The sequence below is a fragment of the Branchiostoma belcheri genome, unplaced genomic scaffold, assembly GCF_001625305.1.
Source record: "Branchiostoma belcheri isolate BF01 breed outbred unplaced genomic scaffold, Haploidv18h27 scaffold119, whole genome shotgun sequence".
Classification (NCBI taxonomy): Eukaryota; Metazoa; Chordata; class Leptocardii; order Amphioxiformes; family Branchiostomatidae; genus Branchiostoma; species Branchiostoma belcheri.
In genome coordinates, this window is record NW_017802591.1 from 784,675 (window position 1) to 805,015 (window position 20,341).

At 43.6% G+C, this 20,341-nt stretch overlaps 2 protein-coding genes across 2 annotated transcripts in view; one reads left to right on the forward strand and one right to left on the reverse strand.

The window, feature by feature from the left end:
- The first annotated feature begins 2,507 nt into the window (after positions 1-2,507).
- LOC109462571 lies at positions 2,508-3,968 on the forward strand. Its single transcript, XM_019759124.1, has 2 exons — positions 2,508-2,949; positions 3,532-3,968. Exons 1-2 carry the CDS (start codon positions 2,508-2,510, stop codon positions 3,966-3,968), a joined length of 879 nt encoding a protein of 292 aa, XP_019614683.1.
- Positions 3,969-6,067: 2,099 nt separating this feature from the next.
- The window catches only part of LOC109462583, an 18,993-nt gene continuing 4,719 nt past the window's right edge, over positions 6,068-20,341 (reverse strand). The window contains exons 3-9 of the mRNA XM_019759140.1: positions 18,933-19,068; positions 11,435-11,629; positions 9,629-9,728; positions 8,917-9,076; positions 8,313-8,564; positions 7,746-7,953; positions 6,068-6,297 (exon numbers count right to left, since the gene is read on the reverse strand). Coding sequence (XP_019614699.1) covers positions 6,083-6,297; positions 7,746-7,953; positions 8,313-8,564; positions 8,917-9,076; positions 9,629-9,728; positions 11,435-11,629; positions 18,933-19,068 — 1,266 coding nt within the window. The 3' untranslated portion in view covers positions 6,068-6,082. The remainder of the gene's footprint in view (positions 6,298-7,745; positions 7,954-8,312; positions 8,565-8,916; positions 9,077-9,628; positions 9,729-11,434; positions 11,630-18,932; positions 19,069-20,341) is intronic.

A 20,341-nucleotide genomic window follows, 5' to 3' on the forward strand; every position in this document is an offset into this window, starting at 1 on the left:
GCCGGAGCATGGGCTACTTTAAATTTGGCGGCACAGCCTTTATTGTTATTTTGCAGACGATTTTCGTGTCGACTGTGAGCTGTGCCGCCATTGGGGGCTAAGCAGAAGGACGGGGGCAAAGCAGAATTGCGCCGGGGGCGTAGAGGAACGACGGGGGCGAAGCAGATTTTTTGCGGGGGCGAAGCAGAACGGGGCGGGGGCGAAGCAGAACGGCGGGGGCGAAGAGGAAGGAGTTTCATGGGGGGTGCAGGAGTATCATGGCCCACGGCCGAGACTGCGTGGACCAGCTGCGCTGGTACGTGAAATGGTAGTAAATAAATTAATTAGCCAACAGCCAATCAACAGCCACATCTGCAAACATGACCACACCTGCTTGTATGCCCATATTTGGGCCTTCCCCCGAATTCCTTTCTTATTACGTCACGCGCGTACGCCCCCACAGTACTTTCCTATGGGGACCACTAAAAAGCAAATAAAACGATTGTAAAAGCTTGTATCAAAAAAATTTAAAAAACGCCTAAGGGTATTTACCCACTCTACCTCTATACGAAATTACAGGTAATTTCGCCCAAAAATGAAGGAGTTGAATCAATTTAAAGAAGTGGCAGGAGGAGGAGGAGGAGGAGAAGAAACATCAGAAAAAGCAATATGGGTTCACCACCACTTCGTGGTGTGGTGAACCCATAATAAATACATGTAGGAGGGGGTAGAAGAGAGTGACTTGTCGATCACATCTACTTTATTTCTTTGTGCCCTGAATTCTGCAGAATGGTCCTTATTCAATCTTGCCTGCCCAAATACGTCAAAACGTAGAAATGTAAAATCAAACAAATGCAAATGACAACGGACATATCATGTAGACAATCTCGTATTATGGGATCCACCAATTAACATTTCCTCATCGATTGAACTGCTAATTGTGATAGACAGCAATGATCAGTCTGTCTGACAATGGCGTTCTGGTGTTTTTGTGTCACGTTGTCTTACTTGTATGCATGAGTCGGTGTCTCTGAAAGGGTGCAACGGTGAAACATCAAAGTCCGTATTTGTCTTTAGGCTTGACTAAAGTCTGAAAAGAGAGCCCGAGTTTATACACCAGTCATGCAAATCCAGTCGCTGGTGAAATGTAGTCATAACAGTTCGTACTTAAGAACACACCCGGGCTTCTCTTTTATACTGTTAATGTCGAAATCTGGACTACTAATAGTGCACGCTGGGCTAAACGTTCATCGATTGCCATATTTTCCTCAGTCCAAATTTTCTGGTCTGGAATATTAGGATCTGACGGCAAGACGCCTTATCTGTGACTTTTTGGAGGACTTTCTGCTATCAAGGAAAAGGGCTTTATCTAAGACGCAGGTGTCACGGCAAGGTGAGGTTTGATGCCCACAGGAACTGTGAAAAAGCAAGGTCAGAGGCATATTCAATGACGTCGCTATTGGAGTACATTTCGACCTCAAACCTGTTGCTACAACCACGATTTATTTAGCATTCGCCGCCCCCCCCCAACTTCATTTCATGTAAAATTTGATATTCTACTTAAGTTGACATTCAGGTAGATTAGCACAAAGTTATACTGCGTTGCTAGATAACACTTTTAAAAAGAATTAACTTCATCTCAACACAAAGGAGTATACAGTATGATGATATATGGAGGTATAGTCCGGCTTTTGGAAATATTTCCTGTACAGAATTGTAAGGTTTAAAGTTGGCGAAATGTCTATTGTTTGCTCGTGACGCTTTGTAGATGGACAGCAGACTAGGTGCATGTTGGCGCTGTGGCAGCCAGTGTGGGACCAAGGGTGTCAAATGTGCGGGGTGTGAGTTCGCCTCATACTGCAGTCGGACGTGTCAGGACAGAGACAAGTTTCGCCATGAGGTCAGTGTTGTTTGCCACCGCTTGCAAGGAGAATTTGCAAATGTTTTGTGTGTGCTTTTCATTTGTTCGTCTGTCTTTCTGTAATTATCCTAATACAGTAGTGGAAAGAGGGGGGGGGGTTGTAACGAAAGACCGAAAGAAAGCGTTAAATAACGTTAAATAGAAGGTCAAAATGGAAGGACGGATTCTCATGATTTGGGGGAATAAAATGCAAAGTATTCTAATTTTGCTTATGAGAACATTTTCTATCATTTATCTTTGCCTTGAAAGAGGTATAAAGTATTTATTTGGGAGCTATTTTACGCTATCACAGGTGGAGTGTACCAACTGTGCTGTACACCACCAATGCTCCGCTTGCTCCAGAGTGACCAGAACTGCCAAGAGATGCTCCTCTTGCGACAAGGCCTGGTACTGCAACCAAACCTGCCAAAAAGAACACTGGACACGTCACAAACCGACATGCCGGGAAACCCAGAACAAAATAGTAAGGGTTGCCACTGATCTGCGCAAAATCTACCGTTATAACCGGTACATGCAAAAACTTACCGTTTTCCCCTACTATCGGGGGAACTCTCCCGCTCAGGACTTAATAAAGATAGACCAAAATGAAGGAGAATACCCAGACAATATGGCGGTCCTTTTGGCGGGTGTTGGCAACCTTAGAAATGTCATGGCCACGGTAGCTGGACTGAAGAAGTCTTTCAACGGAAGTATTCGCTTTGCCCAGAACGACTCGGACCCACAGATAATGGCCAGGAATGTGTTCTTCCTATCCTTCCTGTGGAAGTACAGACAAGATGGGGAGGTCGCCCGGAAGCTGACACAGATTTGGTACTCGGTGAAGATCGCGGAGGAAGAGGCCGTAATGGCACAGGAGTGTCTGCGGGAACTGTTGTTACTCACTGAAGATTCCGGCACCCTGTGTGGCGGAAGACTAACCATGGCAGCAGACCAAGTGCCTCAGATTCGGACAGTGTTTGAACTGTGGCTGTCTCTTCTTTCAGGAGAACGGAGGCTACAGACAACCCCACAAGAACAGCTCCGTCGAATCTATCAGAGGAATGCAGATGGTGTGGGCACATTTATGCGGAGCATACCCACACGCCATCGCGCGTCAGCAGATGACTGGTTCAAGGCCGGAATCCTCCTTCCTCAGTCAGACCCCAGACGAAAATGCTCCCGCCGCGACAACTTTACCTTGGCAGCCTGGAAACCTGACATTTTCTCGCCATCGGTTGATTTTTCATTGCTGACGACTTCTGACGGATTCATCCTTGAAGGGATTGCAGCAGCGGGCATTAACGAAGATGGGTTGCCCTTCTCTGAGTGGGACTTCCTCCAAGTGAAAGCGAACAGTCAAAGTCATAACCTACTGACAATGTACTCTCACTACGTCGAAGGCGTTGTAAGGCAATTTGCGGATGTGTTCAACCAGGGACGCCTGTCCTTCCATGTAATTTTGGCGGACTGCCTCAGCATACCAGCACATCTCCCAGTAGATGTTCAGTTCGATCGCATCTTCACCAGTAACCTTGCTGACTACGTAAGCTTCCCCATTCTTTTGGACACATACCGCCCCCTGTTGAGAAAAGACAACAGTGCAGCTCTTATCATCACGGAGTTTCAAAACATGCCAAAGTATTTTCCAGAAGCGACAGCAGTATTCGGTACATGCAACCCGTTCTCGGTGCTTCCTTTGTACGAAAATGCCACAAAGGACCTGCAAAATGAGCCAGACTGGACAAATCACCGAAATCGCGAAGAAATAGTATTCAAATCAGGAGCCACAGCTATAATAGAATATTTCGACAACTGGGATGCGTTTACTCAGTACCTGCGTGCTGCGCTTCTAGCACACAGGTGTCCTGAGTCCTCCCACCCCGTTCTCACACGGAAGGACGTACCCAAGATGTCCGAGGTCAGCAACAACAGTGGGATGAAGATGCGGAACTTCCTGAGGGAGCTAAACACAGTCTTGCCCTTCCGGTATCGCATCAATGTACGTAGGGTCAATCTACGTAGCGGACATAAGCGTGCGTTGGAGTGGACATTGGCAGACAGTTCAGGTCAGGGCACTACTGATGTCTAAACTAAACAGTCATTATGGTACTATATATCAGTACTTAATACTAACGACTAACTAGTAATGATAGAAACACTCAAAAGTCAGCAATCGTGAGTATAGGCAGGAAGACCCAGATTCTCACTGAAAGGAGTACATTTTGTCACATTTTTCAAAGCGCACAGACAATTACAAATTTTGTGAAATAACACAGTGTTGCGAACAATTCTGCAAGAAACGTGAAACCTCTGCTGTGCTTCATGACCAATGATGTAAGTTGTTTTAAAATCTGATGGCGAAATGCATTAAGGATTGTCCCAGTCCTTTAGTTTTCTTCCACGATTGTATTCTTCAAAGCCCTTAAATCATATACATATCATGCATAGACATACTTACCTGAGGATCAGACATAAGTTTGACACAAGTTCAGAAAAATTCGGAATGCATTATCTTTCGTTCTATAATCGTCTTTCCATTCTAATAGATATTGCGTATTTAGCAACTGTTATGAGATTTGCACTACTATTTCTCACTCCTTGATCCTTAATAACAATATGTGTTTCATTTTCTATCCTACTCCAGAAGTTGTCTAATCTACGACACTCCAAAAACATATGTTGATGATTTTCAAGTTTGTTGCACAATTCACAGTAAGGACTGTAAATGTTTCCTGATACATTTCGTATTTTCCACTTATTTAGTAGAGAATAGTGATGTCATGGTTGTTCCTCGGTGTTCTTATTCTTATGTCTGTTATACCCTGACGCGTGTGAAATACTGGACTTACCTACGTTAGAAGACAGAAGGGTCCAACACTGTCTGAACTTCGCCAGAAAAGTTCTCCGATCGCATACTAGGACCTCTGACACTGGCTACCACCACAGGAGGGGCACCACCACTGAGCGCACCACTCGCTCCAGTAACCATCTAAGCCTTGTCAAATGTAGAACGGAGCGTTACAAATGGAATAGCATACCATACTTGATTTCTCCTCATGAACAGCCATGATAGGACAATATGAACACCTGTATATGTAAAGGGCATGTGCAATATGCTTTTTTATCTATGCTGAATCCCAAACTTGTTCTTCTTAGTGGCAATCCATCATAGACGCAGCATGTCGATGACTTTGTGAACCATATACTGATGTTGACATTTGTGTAAATGCTAATGAATGTCGATGTACAACAAAAAGTAATTCTTATTCAGGCTGCATAGTTCTTGTTTATGTGACTATAACCATTGATGGATTGATTATTACCTTATGGTAGCCAATGGGAAATGCATAGACAGAATCAGTGAGTAATCCATAATAATAGAAAAAAAAACATTTATCAAAACTATATTCCATGGAGGCATGAGATCCTCAACTTCGTTTATTTGTGCGCTTAATGTCTGTTTGAATTTCATGTCTTGATTTTCATTTTGATTGTTCTTTACACCTTGTCAAAACTAGACAAGAGAGAAATAAAGAAGAGAGCAACGATGAGTCTGTATGAATTACTTCCCTAGTCGCTGTTTACAAACTTTGACCTGGCATGCATGTTTCAATTCATGTTTTCAAGGCGAGACCACAAACATACTTATTTTATGGTACAACAGTATATGCTGTTTAAAAAAAAAACTTTCTATGATCTCTCGTCATGGTCGTCTTAACTCATCAATGAAAAATTTACAATTTATATTACACACAATGACGTTTGATAAACAGTTGTAATTACGTTAAGCTGCTGCTTTCATTTTTCCAACAGTGCTGCAATATGTTTTCTTTGTGATTCACTCACTCGCTTACTCGCTCACTCCAGTAGCCCTTTGTAAGCTATTTACATTTTCAAATTTTGTACTTCGAGTAGCATCAATTTGTTTATGAAATTTTCCAATTTTGCGTCAGTACTGTAATAATAACAAAAACGTCCTTGGTTATACAGAACATTCCTTCTGCCTACGAGAACTTAAAACTTCTCGCATGCTCTAGTCGCGACTCATGTCGGTCTAATTATAACTTTGTTTTACGATTATAAGTGCTGTTATACAGAATCACAAACAGAATCACATCAAAAAATGTAGTCAATAGAAAAGAACATAACTGTATTTGAATATCATAGTTTACAGAAAGTTTGTAGCGAACATTTTTAAACAAATTATTTCAAACAGTCGTTCAAACTGACAAGTTGAAAGCCGGAGTTTTCATACAGATAGTCCATGAGGAAAGCGGAGATCATGTAGCTGTCGGGATGATCAGTGTCCAGACTGAGGATCCCTCCTTTCGAGATGCGTTCATACAGGATACGGAGCGCCTTTGGCGTCCTCTCCACGTCTCTGTACCTGTAATAGTTGTCTTCCTTCAACAGTGTTCCTGGGAAAACACAGAAGACTGGAATTAGATTTCAGATGTAATCAAATATAAAAATAACTTTTAAACAAGAAGCCATAGGCAACAATCTCCGTGAAGTTTTATATATTACAACAGAAATAATCCCAAGCATCAACGCCATACCTACTGTGCAGACATTAGGCAACGGTTAATCAATACAATCAGGGCGCGTCACAACCACAAAAATACCTAAATCCATTACTGCTCTCAGGGCGTGTAAAGATACTGTGCTTCAAGTTCGAAGTTCATTTTGATTACACACACACAATCATTGCATTCGCATAAAGATCGGACTACTATTAAATGATCGTGTCACTAGTAACAAAGACAGCCCCACCGTCTTACCGTGCCTGTTACTTATTAAGCGTGACTGGCCATACAGGTCATAATCCAGCAACAGTTGCAGCTAGCACCGCGAGTGTTACTACCGCTGGTCAGATACCCGGGCGAAAACATCTCAACTTTGTAGGGATGTTTCAAAAATAAGCATTTACTGCAATATCAAAACTGCTAGGGTGAAAATAAAAAGACGTGCATCACCACGGACATAGTGGCACACCACATGCCAAATTACACAGTAATAGCACGTACGGAACAATGCGTTTTTACTGTCCACATGTTCTACAAACGGCCCCATCCCTTAAACATGGGGAATAAACATCTGGTACCACTTATCGACCCCTCCCCGTATCTGCCTGAAGTTCGCTCCCCCCCCCCGCTATTCCAAACAACGCGTTTTTCGGGACCATTCCAATTTGCCTCATAATTGTAAGGGTGCGTTTGCAATATTACATTGACCGCGAAAACAGCAACGCCGAAAATACACATTTGTGCATCAACGCGGGCATGCCCGCAGACGGCGTATAAAATTTCATGCCGATTGCACAGAGAGAACCCCGTGTTATAGCGGAAACACGAAAATCCAGCCCATCACAACACTCCGCCAGGAGGTCCTGACCTCCTTCACGGAGTAAAAATGTAAGGAGTCGTCTAGTGTTTTAACGAAGTTGAGGATATTGCTTGTTTGTTTGTTTCTCTCTCTCTCTCTCTCTCTCTGTGTGTGTGTGTGTGTGTGTGTGTGTGTGTGTGTGTGTGTGTGTGTGTGAATGTGTGTGTGATTTATTGTACCCAGAAGCATTTGAATGACACACGTGGGAGCGGTACCGGTTAATACCTCACCACGGACCATAAAAAGGTTAGACACAGGAAATGGGGTCCCAGAATCTGGTAGAGAACAAACAACAAGTCGTCAGTTGGCAGGGCGCCAGTTGGAAAACTTACAGCGAATTTTACAATGAATAAAACAAGAAATTCACAAAAGTTTGAAATGTCGATATCTGTTTTGGCCCTATTTTCGATTTTGCAATTTTGTCTACCTGGCAGTAGCATTTCTCATCAAAAAGCCAACCTTTAAGTTAGCTCCAACTCACCAAGGTTAGGAGGAAACTTGGTTGTTGGCTGAATGATCCGCAGTCCTCTATTCTTCGCTGTATCTTGAACTCGTTGCGACAGGCCGTCCGGATAGTAGTAGGCTGGTCGCAGCCCCACTTCCTTCATCCGCTGTACGGCCGAGACCAAACTCATCCGCATCACGTCCGGGTTCTGCAGGACCCAATGGTCGGCTGGAAAGGGCCCGGACTGTGGGGGTGATGAAACATGCACAATATATTGGTCCTCACTGCTACATAGTGGAGTCTCCATTAAAAAAATGGTGGTAGAAAGAAGTTTGTGGACAACGTGCATTCTGGTATGGACGTTAAGAGCAAAAACTACCACTCAAAATGCAGGGCATGGCGCTTTTATAGAAGAATTTGAGAACTAAGATTTCAGATTTTTCCAGGGTAGAAATGTGTCAAAATCTCCCTAGTTTGGTTGCGTCTTTGGCAATCTCACTTCCCAAAACCAAGTTCTGCGTCCCAACCTCTACTTCAGAATGCAGTTGGATACGTCAAAACTGGGAGTGCTTGTTGTACTTACAAGAAAACAATAAAACACACCTCACGTATTCCTATGGTGTATCTGTCGGCCCACTTGGTGATGAGGTCCGAGAAGTCCTGCACGAAGTCCCCGTACACGAAAAGAGTGACCGGCATGTTGCTGGGGTGCGCCCGGATCGTCTCCACCAGCTTGTGGGCTGCCTTCCTGTTCATCCCGACCTGCACTGTCAGGGCCAGCCGGGCTGGGCCGTCTGGAGGCGGGGTACAGTTGGAGTAGACCACTCCTGCAGCTCCGGGGGTGTCCGCTGGGACCTGGAAACAAAGAATAAAATGACTTTTTTTTCTGGCATTTATTCCTTTACAAGGGAAGAATGATTGATAGTGATAAAAGCAGTTCCAGGCACAGTTACCATGAACGATGTTCGAGTTCGAGTGGCACCTACAATATATACAGGTTTAACTTCTGGTTTTAAGGCAGCTGAACAGATGGATCTTATAGTTATATTAATTGAATATGAAATATGAATTTAGTGGTTACTTCCTCCTCCATTGCTGGGTAAAACACTACAATACTAATTTCTTTTCTTCATGTATCTCATTTTTCTAATTAGTTGAATTTGTGGTTCAAACCCAAACCGTGAATATGTGCCCTCGCTTTACTTACGTCAATCTTGTGAATGCTTTCCATGTCTTGGTATCTTTTATGCTCTCCTGCCCAATCCAGCATATTGATGCTATGGGTTTTCATGGTGTTCCTAAGTTCTTGTTTTCTTTGGGCTGACCAGCCCGGTACAGGGGTCCAGCCGTGGAACTCGCCATAAAACCTGCAACGTTTGGTATATATTAACATCTGGATATGTGACTAGTGTTATTACATCCCTAAAGGATGTGGAGTATTAAAATCAAGCTTGTTCGTACGTTTGCAGCTGTATGTAACTCAATATACCTTTCCTACATTGGTTTCTAGTTTTTCATGTTGTCTGCTTGCATATGCGCAAGATAATCTTTTTTAATCGTAGCAGTTTTTAGGCCATGTAATATTCCAGAAAACACTCTCTGTTAATGGACTTGTGGAACAGGTCATAAATCTAGTTTGCTTTTGTGAGTGTGCGCTAATAAATAGGTTTTTTTTTCAAGCAGATGTTGGGATACGTATTGTTTTTACACCCCCTGGTACTTTTGAGTAGCTACATATTATTCAATGTCAATGTCGTGTTGAAGTTGTAAGGTTGATAAATTTGAACGCTATATTAACAATGGTACTAATGCTCATCTCCGGCTGAGATAAAGCAAGTCAGAACGTCTCTCTAGTTTAATTTCTAGGATAGACTAAACCATCCAAAATAGAGAGTGAAATGGAAGAGCGATGCACGTACTTGTCTATCCACTTGAAAGTCCCTTCTTTAATCATCTTTTCCAGGATTTCGTACTCAGCTCCCTCGACGTCCAGTTTAAAGATGACATAGTCTTCCAACGCTGGACAGGAGAAAGGCTCCAAAATTTAGTATGGAATTCATATGTATGTCAGATGGATTTTTACATTATTCCTCAAAAGTCAACATTGTCTGTACCCAAGCCACTCGTTTTTACGACAACAAGCAGTTACTCAAGCAACTGGATATGATTTTGGAAACGGTCAGACGTGTCAGGTAGCATCCACCACCTTTCGTCAGTGACACTGGTTTTGGTGTATCTTTTTTATGGGTTCACCACACCACGAAGTGGTGTGTGGTGAACCCATATTGCTTTTTCTGGTGTTTCTTCTTCTCGTTCTCCTGCCATTTTTTAAATGGATTCAGCTTCTTCATTTTAGGGCCTAAGGTCCTGAAATTTGGTATGGAGGTACAGTGGGCAAATACCCCTAGGCGTTTTTGAAATTTTTGTGATACGGGCTTTTAGAATGGTTTTATTTGAGTTTTTTGGCTGTGTTATAGCAAATGTATTACTGTGTTAGTGTGCCGTGTTTACCACGTTTGGGCATGAGTCATCACAATGGAATGCAGGGCATCAACCAATAGGCATGCAGCTTTCCTCTATTCTTCTTGCTGATTGGCTGTTGGGATTTAACTTGATTAACACCTGCACAGAGCATTTCCACCTGCACAGAGCATTTCTTGCTGATTGGCTGTTGGGATTTAACTTGATTAACACCTGCACAGAGCATTTCCATACTAACAGTATGTCTGTATTCAAGTGTTTTGGTAGGTATTTCAAGCTTTCCTGCTCCAGCATTGGAATGCGGGGCATGAACGTTTTTTATTTTGAAAATCAACAGTTTGCATTATGCAATTAAAAATCCTAACCAATAAAGTAGGGAATAGCTATCCAACTGTTGTTTTAGTTGTATGTTACTTCATATTATAGTTATATCAATGTAAATCATTGTTTTCCCTTGTGTTTCTCATTCTTTCCCTGCCATGTCGTAAAATGTGGTGAACCCATCACTGTATTTGCTCCAAAGCAAATATTGGCCTTTCTAGTTTCTACGTAATTTTTATTAGATTTTCAGAAGAAAAATACAATACGCTGACTTACATGGCAAGCATGGCAAGCATGGCACAGGATTTACAAGAACAAAAACAGACTCATACCAGAACTAATCCATTAATAATTATTCATATCAATTTAAACATAAAGAAACTGTAACACATAGTAAATAAAAGTTAAGTTAACGAAATAAACAAATACAAAAGTCTCCATTCGATTACCATACGTCGAGTAAAAAAACAGCAACTCAAGAACAACATTTTGGCGTATCTTTTTACCTGGATGTCTAACCTTCACCGACGGCCTACTTGTTTTTGTTTAGGCGAATATTAAATGACGTTTGTTGACGTAGATGGTATTGTTTTAGGAAATCCGATTTCTTGTTAAAGATAGATTCTAGATTCTTGGCTTGGCTAAATTACTAGTATGTATCCGAGATACAAATCATGATCAAATTCCATGGTTTTGGTGGCTTTTCGGGGCTTCAAGGAGCAATTTTGTATGATCTAATGACAATGACTAAATGTATTACAAGCCCATGACCATGCTAGTTGTAAAAAAAAAACATGTCTCATTTCCAATATCTTTATCCGTTTTACTGAAGGAAAGGAAACCCGGGAAAGGTTTCACATTCGTAGCTCTACATATATTGTTTATTGAATATGATTGACATGAAGATATCATTTCAAACTTACCGGTGTTTTCTTGTATCCACTTGGAGAGATCCACCATTGGTATCACATTTTTCACACCGAATCGTCGGCCGTGAATTTCATCCCGCTTCTCTGCGTCCGATGCATAGATCGCTCCGCCTCCCCACTGCATGTCTTGGCCGGCGACTTTACCTTTGTCAGGTTTCCAGGCGGACTCAGCGTAGGCCGTGATGTTTCCTGATTAGAAAATACGTATATTTGGGTGTTTTGGTGAGTCTATTAGTTAAGGGTTAATGGCCCGCCCTTTCTCGGTGAATATGGTGTGGTAAAGCCTTGTCAGTTGCTTTAACCACCGAATAAAGCCACCGAGTGAGCGCAGCGGGCCATTAACACTTTTATCATATAGCCTATCAAGACTTACACAGTAAAGAGTGACACATTCCTGTATAACAAATACTAACTTAAATAGAACATGTGTTTCATATGGAGTCACCTGAGGTCACTAGCTGGAGCAGGGTCGTGTTCTATTTGGGTCATCGGCAGGGAACACGTGTTCCTTTTGGGAGTCACCCGAGGTCATTGGAACAAAAGTTATTTTTGGAACAGAGTCGTGTTCTATTTGGGTCACCCAAGGTCAATTGAAGGGTGATTATTGGATTGTTAAAGTATTGATTGGGCATGGGATGAATGACCTGTTTTGACTCTATTTGTGACACTACGGCGTCATAGGAATGTGGAATCGAGCCTTCTGATTGGTCAACGTCACCCGGCTATGGCTATATGATAATATTGACTTAATATAATATCATGTAGACTTTACTTATTTTATACTCTATTTCATTGTTCTTGTATGTTTTGTAATTTGCAATTAACCTCCGGGCACGAATTTGCAATAAACTTTTCAATATTCTAATAGTATAATATGTGATGAATTTGCAATCCCACATAAATTTATGTAATGTTTATGGATGCGTATGGAGCACATGTTCACCTTCTTCCTATCCTATATGACCACATAATAATAGAACAACTGTGTGAATTCATCTCCACATGCTTTAAAAAGAGAGAAGAAGTCTTTAAGACCTAGGTTAGATAGAATGCACTTTCTAGTAGTTCCTAATACTCTTAATTACTCTTTTATCCTTGTATCATATGTACTTGATGTTACTCAGTATTATCTGAGTACACTGTACGTGTATCATTATACCCTAATGTATGCATTTAGCCCAATGGGCATCATGAACATGCAAATAAAGATTCAATATTGTGTGTCTAGGCTGATGAAATATAGAGAAATGAGGTAAGTCATCATTTTGAAACAGGGGTTGAGAAAATTAGAGTCATCTAAATGTGAAATCTTTGGTTAAGCGTTCTTTTTTTCTTTTTTCTTTCTTTCTTTCTCTTTCTTTCTTTCCTTCTTTTCTTTCTTTCTTTCTTTCTTTCTTTCTTTCCTTCTTTGCAACGACAACAGATCAGTACACAGGTTATCAAGGCTGTGGTGACTGGTGTCAGATAACCAACAAATACAAACGCGGAGACAAACATCAAATAAAGAAATCTACTACAGATACAAGACCTGAAATAAAGATAACATATTGTAACTGGTTACAAAGGCCAGCAATATGCTAAAAGTGGAGTTATATATTAATTACCTCCGGGGGAGGAGACATCCTTCCGCGGAAGGGTTTTGTGAGAGATTTAGATTTTCATGTTCGCAGCTGTTTCTCGCGTTTGGGTGTACGGATTCTTTTGAGACTCGGTATATGTTTTGCTATTGGGCTGCAGATAATGCACGTTCTTTTGTTTTTATTGTATATGTGTTTTCGGGCGTGAAAATATTATCTTTTGATGGCCCCAGAACACCCCTTTGAGCGTGAAAATGGTCGCGACCGTTGACCTTTGGCGTGTTTAAGCTATTTTCAGTCTGGTCCACGTATATGACCCCTCGCAAAGAGGGGTGTCCGGTCTCGATAAATTCTTTGTTTAAAACCCTAGTCCTGTGGCGCGCAACACTTGTTGTTGTGCACAAAATTCAACACCATCAACTATACATAACAAACAACATATAAAAATATACAATAAAAAGCCCGGAGGTATAAAATCTCAGATTTTACTTGTTACTAATTGGAATGGATGGAAGGCTTTGGGTAAAAGCTAAATTCAAGTACTGTAAAAGAATCAGGACAAAAGGTGGTTTCTGCAGTGAGCCTTCATCTTACTGAAGTACATGTATCCTTAGGCTAGCTCTTGGTAAATGTTCAATCAGTTGGAAGAAGGTTAATGCAATTTATGTGGCGTCGTGTGGTGTAGTGGTAGATCACTGGACTATGAAACGGGGAGACCCGGGTTCGATTCCGGGTCGTACCCGAACAAGTCCGAACATGCGCCCCGACGTTGTACCTTGGGAAAGGTACTTTACACGACTTTCCTTACTTCGGGTGAAAATACCTTGAGGATACCTTGAGGATGAACTGGTGGCTGAAGGCGTCGCCTGTTGTGCCACCCTCTTGTCATTCCAGGTACTTCCTTTCCTCCCAACACATGTCCAACCTTGACTTGAAGGCATTTACAGACTCTGCCTCTACAACAACCTCTGACAAGGAGTTCCACTTGTTTACTGTCCTGACACTAAAGGAATTCCGCCTAACTGTGGACTTGGCCAGGGTCACAGCCAGCTTGTAACAGTGGCCTCTAGTTACTTGCTGGTTACCAAGGTGGAAGAAAAGCTCGGGATCTACTCTCTCCTTCCCTGTGAGAAACTTGTAAACCTGTATCATATCTCCCCTGTCTCTTCTGAACTTGAGTGATGGAAGCTTCAGCTTCTTAAGCCTCTCACTATATGGGAGTGTTCTAAGTGAAGGCACCAACTTGGTGGCCCTATGCTGCACCTTCTCCACTAGCTTCTGATCCCCCTTGAAGTGTGGACCCCAGACTGTGTTAGCGTATTCCAGGTGTGGCCTCACCATGGACTTGTACAGCAGCGGCACGGTTACTTCGTCCAGGTTGGAGAATGTTCTCTTGACTAGACCAAGCACTTGATTGGCCTTCTGGGTTGCCTCAGCAGTGTTGACATGGAAACTTAAATGCTCGTCCACTTGCACCCCCAAGTCTTTTTCCACTTCAGTGTGTTGCAATACTTGGCCCCCCAGACGGTAGTCGGCTCTTTGATTCCCTCTCCCAAGGTGTAGAACTTTGCACTTCCCTGCATTAAAAGGTAGTTGCCACACTGCTGACCAGTTCTCTACTGCTTGAAGGTCATGCTGTAGGGCCTCCTGGTCATCCTGCGAGCAAATGGGCCTGTAGATCTTGCTGTCATCAGCAAAGATTTTCACTGAACTGCTCACAACGTCAGGAAGGTCGTTGATGAAAATCACGAACAAGGTGGGGCCGAGAACGCTCCCCTGGGGGATACCACTGCCAACGTCTCGCCACGTGGACTGCACTCCGTTTATCACCACCCGCTGTTTCCTGGCCTTGAGGAAGCTCCTCATCCACATGAGGATGTTCCCCCTCACCCCATACGCTTGGAGTTTCACCAACAACCTCTCATGAGGGACTGAGTCGAAAGCTTTTTTAAAGTCCAAGTAGACACTGTCCACGGGTTCCCCCCTCTCTAGGTACTGTGACCAGTCATTCATGACCACGAGTAACTGCGTAGTACATGACCTTCTTGGGACAAAGCCGTGCTGGGAGTCTGTGAGTAGACTGTTATCCATGACCGTGAGGTGTTCAACCAGTGCATCCCTAATGATGGACTCCAGTACTTTCACTACAACAGAAGTCAGACTCACGGGCCTGTAGTTCCCCGGCTCTTGTCTGCTGCCCTTCTTGTGAATGGGGGTTATATGCGCCACTTTCCAGTCCTCTGGCAGTAGACCACTGTCCAATGATTTCCTGAAAATGACTGCTAAAGGGTATGCCAGGACTTGTGCTAGTTCCTTAAGGAGCCTAGGGTGTAGACCATCTGGTCCTGCTGACTTTGTCGGATTTAACTCGGTTAATTTCCCTCCCACAGTCTCTTCATTTATGTCCAGCCCTTCCAACATGGAGTTTACTGCTCTCGCCGGCATACTAGGGATGTTAACAGTGTCCTCATTTGTGAAGACACTGGCGAAGAAGTCGTTGAGAACCTCTGTCTTATCCTGTTCCAATAAGGCCATAGACCCATCAGGTTTAACTAGACTACCAATCTTCGGCCTTGTACTGAGGCGAGACTTGGCATACTTCCAAAATGCTTTGGGGTTGTTTTTGAGGTCCTTGACCAGTCTGTGCTCATAATCCTTGCATAACTGTCTTGTTAGACTCCTAAGGTCATTCCTGATGCTTGCAAACTTTCTAAAATCGCCAAGACTACCCGAAGCTTTCCATCTAGACCATGCTCTTTTTTCCCTCTTTACTAACAACATTGCATGCTTGCTCATGTAAAGTTTGTTTGGTTTCTGGACTGCTTTAGCCATTGGGATGCATTCATTAGTGACCCCTTCAAGGATCTCACAGAACTTCGCCCATGCTTCGGGTACTTCCAAGTGATTCAGCTCAGCGTCCCAGTCAGTAGCCCCAAGGTCTTCCCTTGCCTTCTGATAGTTCCCCTTGTTGTAGTTGCGTCTTGCTACTGTGACAGGTGAGGCGTCTGCCCCACAGTTGATGTCAAACAACAAACAGCAGTGATCCCCCTTTCCCAGACCAGGTTGGTACTTCACTTCCCCGACTGTGAGTTCTTCATTTGTGATTACCAAGTCCAGTACGGATGGAGTTTGATTCACCCGGTAACGAGTAGGCTCGCATACATGCTGAGTTAAGAAATTATCATCCAAGCAGTCGAGAAGGAGTTGACAGTGATGGCTGGAGCCTGCTGTTGCTAACCTAGACTTCCAGTCTATTTCTCTCAGGTTACAGTCCCCCATGACCACTATGTGCTCGGCTCTCTCGCTATACACTGTGGATAGAAGTTCACATAGTTTGGTTGTACTAGCTACCGGATCTGAGGACGGGCTACGGTACACACATCCCACTATAAGTGAGTCTTTCTTCCCCGTTTCACATTTCAGAAACAAATGTTCTTGAAACCCAACGTCGCTGTAATCCAGTTGCTGCACATTTAAGTTTAGTGACTTCCGAACAAAAATGGTGATTCCCCTTGTACCGCTCCTACCAAGGTTGCTCTCGTCGGGGTCAAAGTTCAGGAAGGCCTCATAGCCTTCCATGTCCAACGTGCACATTCTTAGTGGGTTCACCTGCGCCTTGGGGATAACTTCGGTCAGGACGATCAGATCCACCGGATCGCTAGCAATCCTGAACCTCAGTTCTTCTCTCTTGTTTGGAAATTGATCTGTATTGGTGTATAAGACCTTTAGCGTACCAGTTCTACCCCCTGCCGAGTCTCTTCCCTCATGTGTGTACTTTGGCCTGTCCTCGTCAGAAATGCTGCTTGTCTCTTTCCCCCATGTGACTACATTGACTTTGACGTCTTACTTCTCTCTGCTGGCGACTAATTTCTCTCTCCCTTCTTGTTAAATCCGGTGCTATGAATATGTTAGAAAAGTTACTGCTGTGATTAAGACATTTGGCCTCCTTTAACAGATGGTATCTGTCCGATGTGTCAGTGAGGGTTACTAGCAGAAGTCGATTCTTGTCAGGGAGACGTTTGCCTAGCCTGGTTGTCTTCTTAATGCCAATGTTTTCCAGTCCAAGTTCACTGGCCACATTGCGTGTGAATTCTATGTCATGGCTAGCTTTACCCTGCTGATCTAAACCCGTATGCTCAGGTACGTTGTGGAGAATCACATTACTCTTTCTACGTATGGATTCAATGTAGTCCTCTACTGAGACATGGGTCATGCTCTATGCTTACGCTGGTGACATCCTTGTTTATTTTAACCTGGGTTTGGTCCGAATCATTGTCATTGGTAACTGATAGTGTGGCTGCAGTTTTAATCTCTATAAGCTCCGCACTCGTATCCGTTGCTGTAGTTTCAACAGTAGGATTGCTGCCCATAAGCTCGTCTAATTTCCTGGTAACATCCCGCAATGATTCAGTTACTGATGCCAATATGTCAATGTTGGGCCCTCTTCTATTATCCGTGCTCCCCTCCCAGGATTTTAAACCATGGACGACACAAGCTGCACAAATGAAATCCAGTTCCTTGGTTGCTAGGAAAGTACAAGTATAAATGTCGGCTAGTCTGGCACATGAACTGTGCCACCATGATCCACAGTTATGACAGTAAATCCACTGCCCTCCCTCGTAGTGAGAACTCCCACAATAACAACTGTCACTGCATTCTTCGGCTGTACTGCCATCAGATATGGAATCCTGCTTACCTCGTCTTGTAGCTTGGCCATGTGCCCCTGCTATGCCCTGTTTCCCACTTGTACCTGTACTCGTACGAGTGGTATCTTTTACTTTCCCGCTCGTAGTTGCCTTTGTTTGCTTCGCAACCTCTTGAGATCTCTGTGGTTGGCTTTTCCCCCCTTGTTGTACTGTAGGCTGTTGGCTAGCGCCATCCGGTCCTGTACTGCGCTGTGCCCTCTTCCCCTGGTTTCTGGTCGTCGGCATCCTGCCTCCAGCCCCAGGCCCGTCAAAATCCCTGCCCTGGCTGCCCCTCCTGGCTCTGTTACGTCCTTAGGGCTTTTCCTGCCCGGGGAAACGCGGGAATAACACCCCAACTCACACGCTCGGTCCGTTCAAGTTCTAGCGAGGTGCCGCTTTTCCTAACTTCGTCAATAAAAATTTCCAGAATCCTAAAAAGACATAGACTAAACAAGGTCCAAGAGTTGCTAGCGATAAACCGCGGACTGAGGTGAAAAGACTAGAAACTAAGCCAAAATGGCACTTCCTTCCAGGGAGGTGACGAAAAAAACAATATGGCGCCGCCTAGGATACCTCGTGCTCTGGCAAAAACTCGATCTACGAGCTAAAAAGGAGCCCTATATACTATCTAAAACTTCGTAAAAAAAATACATTTAGCATCCCTCATCTAAAAGATCCTTCCTAAAAACTAAACTCAAGTTAAGACAGTTTAAAAACACCCGAAGTAAGGTCGGTTGTGCGGGAGCAGTTCGAAGCACGTCCACTCTCTCTTCACGCATGCGCATCAATCCCGAGTACCTAGCTTCGGTTAGGGGCGTCTTATCGGATGGGACGTTAAATGGTCCCGTGTTTGAAGAGAGACACACCGTCAAGCACGTTAAAGAACCCACGTGAGTGGTAGTGGAACAAACCATTATGATCTAAAAATGGGATAGGGAATTTTCCCGACCAGCCTCGTAACCCCTGCTTCTCCTATTGGGCCAGTTAGTAGTCCTCACTACTTGTGAGAAATTGGGCTGGTCTCAATCATGATGTTTCTGACTCAGGGAGAAGAGTTGCTGTTATAGTTCTACTCGGTAACCCGTAACCCAGGTGAGTGGTAATACCACTCAGGTGATACCATTCAGGTAGTTAACCAACCTTGAAGTGGCCTAATGGCCGTGTTACGTGGCGACAACTAAGTAAAAAAAACAATCCAGACTAGATCTGAAGAGAAGTACCATAACTGACCATCTTTCCCGCCCACGGCGACTGGACAGTGGAGGACGTGGTTGGAGTAGGACGCAAAGTAGGGAGCCAGCCTCGCGTCCAGCTCAAATGAGTGGATGATGTAGTCTTTTCCATCCGGGTAGGTCTCCCGGAATAACTGTGTGAAACAAAAGAAACAAGAAGCCATAGGCGACAATTCTCCGTGAAGTATTATATATTGCAACAAAAAGAAGTAGCCATTGGCGACAATTCTCTGTGAAGAAAATAAATCGAACAAAGAAAAATTGTGCGTCGGCTCAGTCATCTTAAGTCGCAACAACCAATCAGAGATGCGAAATGCCGACACGTGACGCGGGATTTGGGGAAGGGCGCGCGATGCCCGAAATATTTTTGCGTCAATATTCAGCGCTGTATTTCAAGAGATTAATACCGAGAAACAAATCCTTTTCTTGTTTTGAACGCATAAACATGCATTTACGCTAATCTAGTATGATTCAGGGTTACTTTTTTTTACCTGCCATGGCCAGATTATCTAAAGATGTGTGTATTGTGTGTACCATCTACAGAAAGAGAAATGTACATCAGGTCCGATCATCCGATTTTCACGTTTCGGTTTTTTGGACTCGGTTCATGAACGTATTTTGGTTTGGCTCCTGGAATGTGCGAAAAAAATGACTCCCGGGACTGTCTACAGGGAACACTCGCACATTCGCGGTGTATCAGGACAGCGCGACTGGTCGGCATTAGCGCAGTCCCTGCAATTAGTAACAGTTGCACATCAATCCGGCCGAAAGCATGATTGTGTAACACAGGCTACTTCTTCATATACCGGCTCATACTACACGACGCCTTTACAACTAGCAAATCATAAAATTACCCGATCTACTAGTACTGTATGTGCGGTTTACCAGCCCCAGACCACATCTGACCACGAGGCAGAACACATTGATTGGTTGCTCAAAAATATTGTCCATGTTTACAAAGAGCTGCTCCACTAACACTATGGAGCGGCCCAACCCAAATATATTGGCCATGTATCGTTGCTAGGACGACCGGCCAGTTGCTACGTGACTAAATACACGCCGCCACTAGGTCGCCACACCCGACCAGTTTGAAATCGATAGGATTACGTTATCGGTATTAACATTTCCTAATGTTGACCATCAGCCCCGCCGCGACTTACTACCGGTGACATAAACGGACGACAACATTTCAACGGCATGGGGATGTTTCGAAAATAACCATTTACTCCAATATCAAAACAGCTACGGTAAAAATAAAAAGACGTGCATCATCCCGGACATAATGCAACACCACATGCGAAATTACACAGAAATGCGACGTACGGAAGAATGCGTTTTTGCTGCGAACATCTTCCAAAAAACTTGGCATCTCTTAACCATGGGCAAAAACATCTGGAACCACTTATC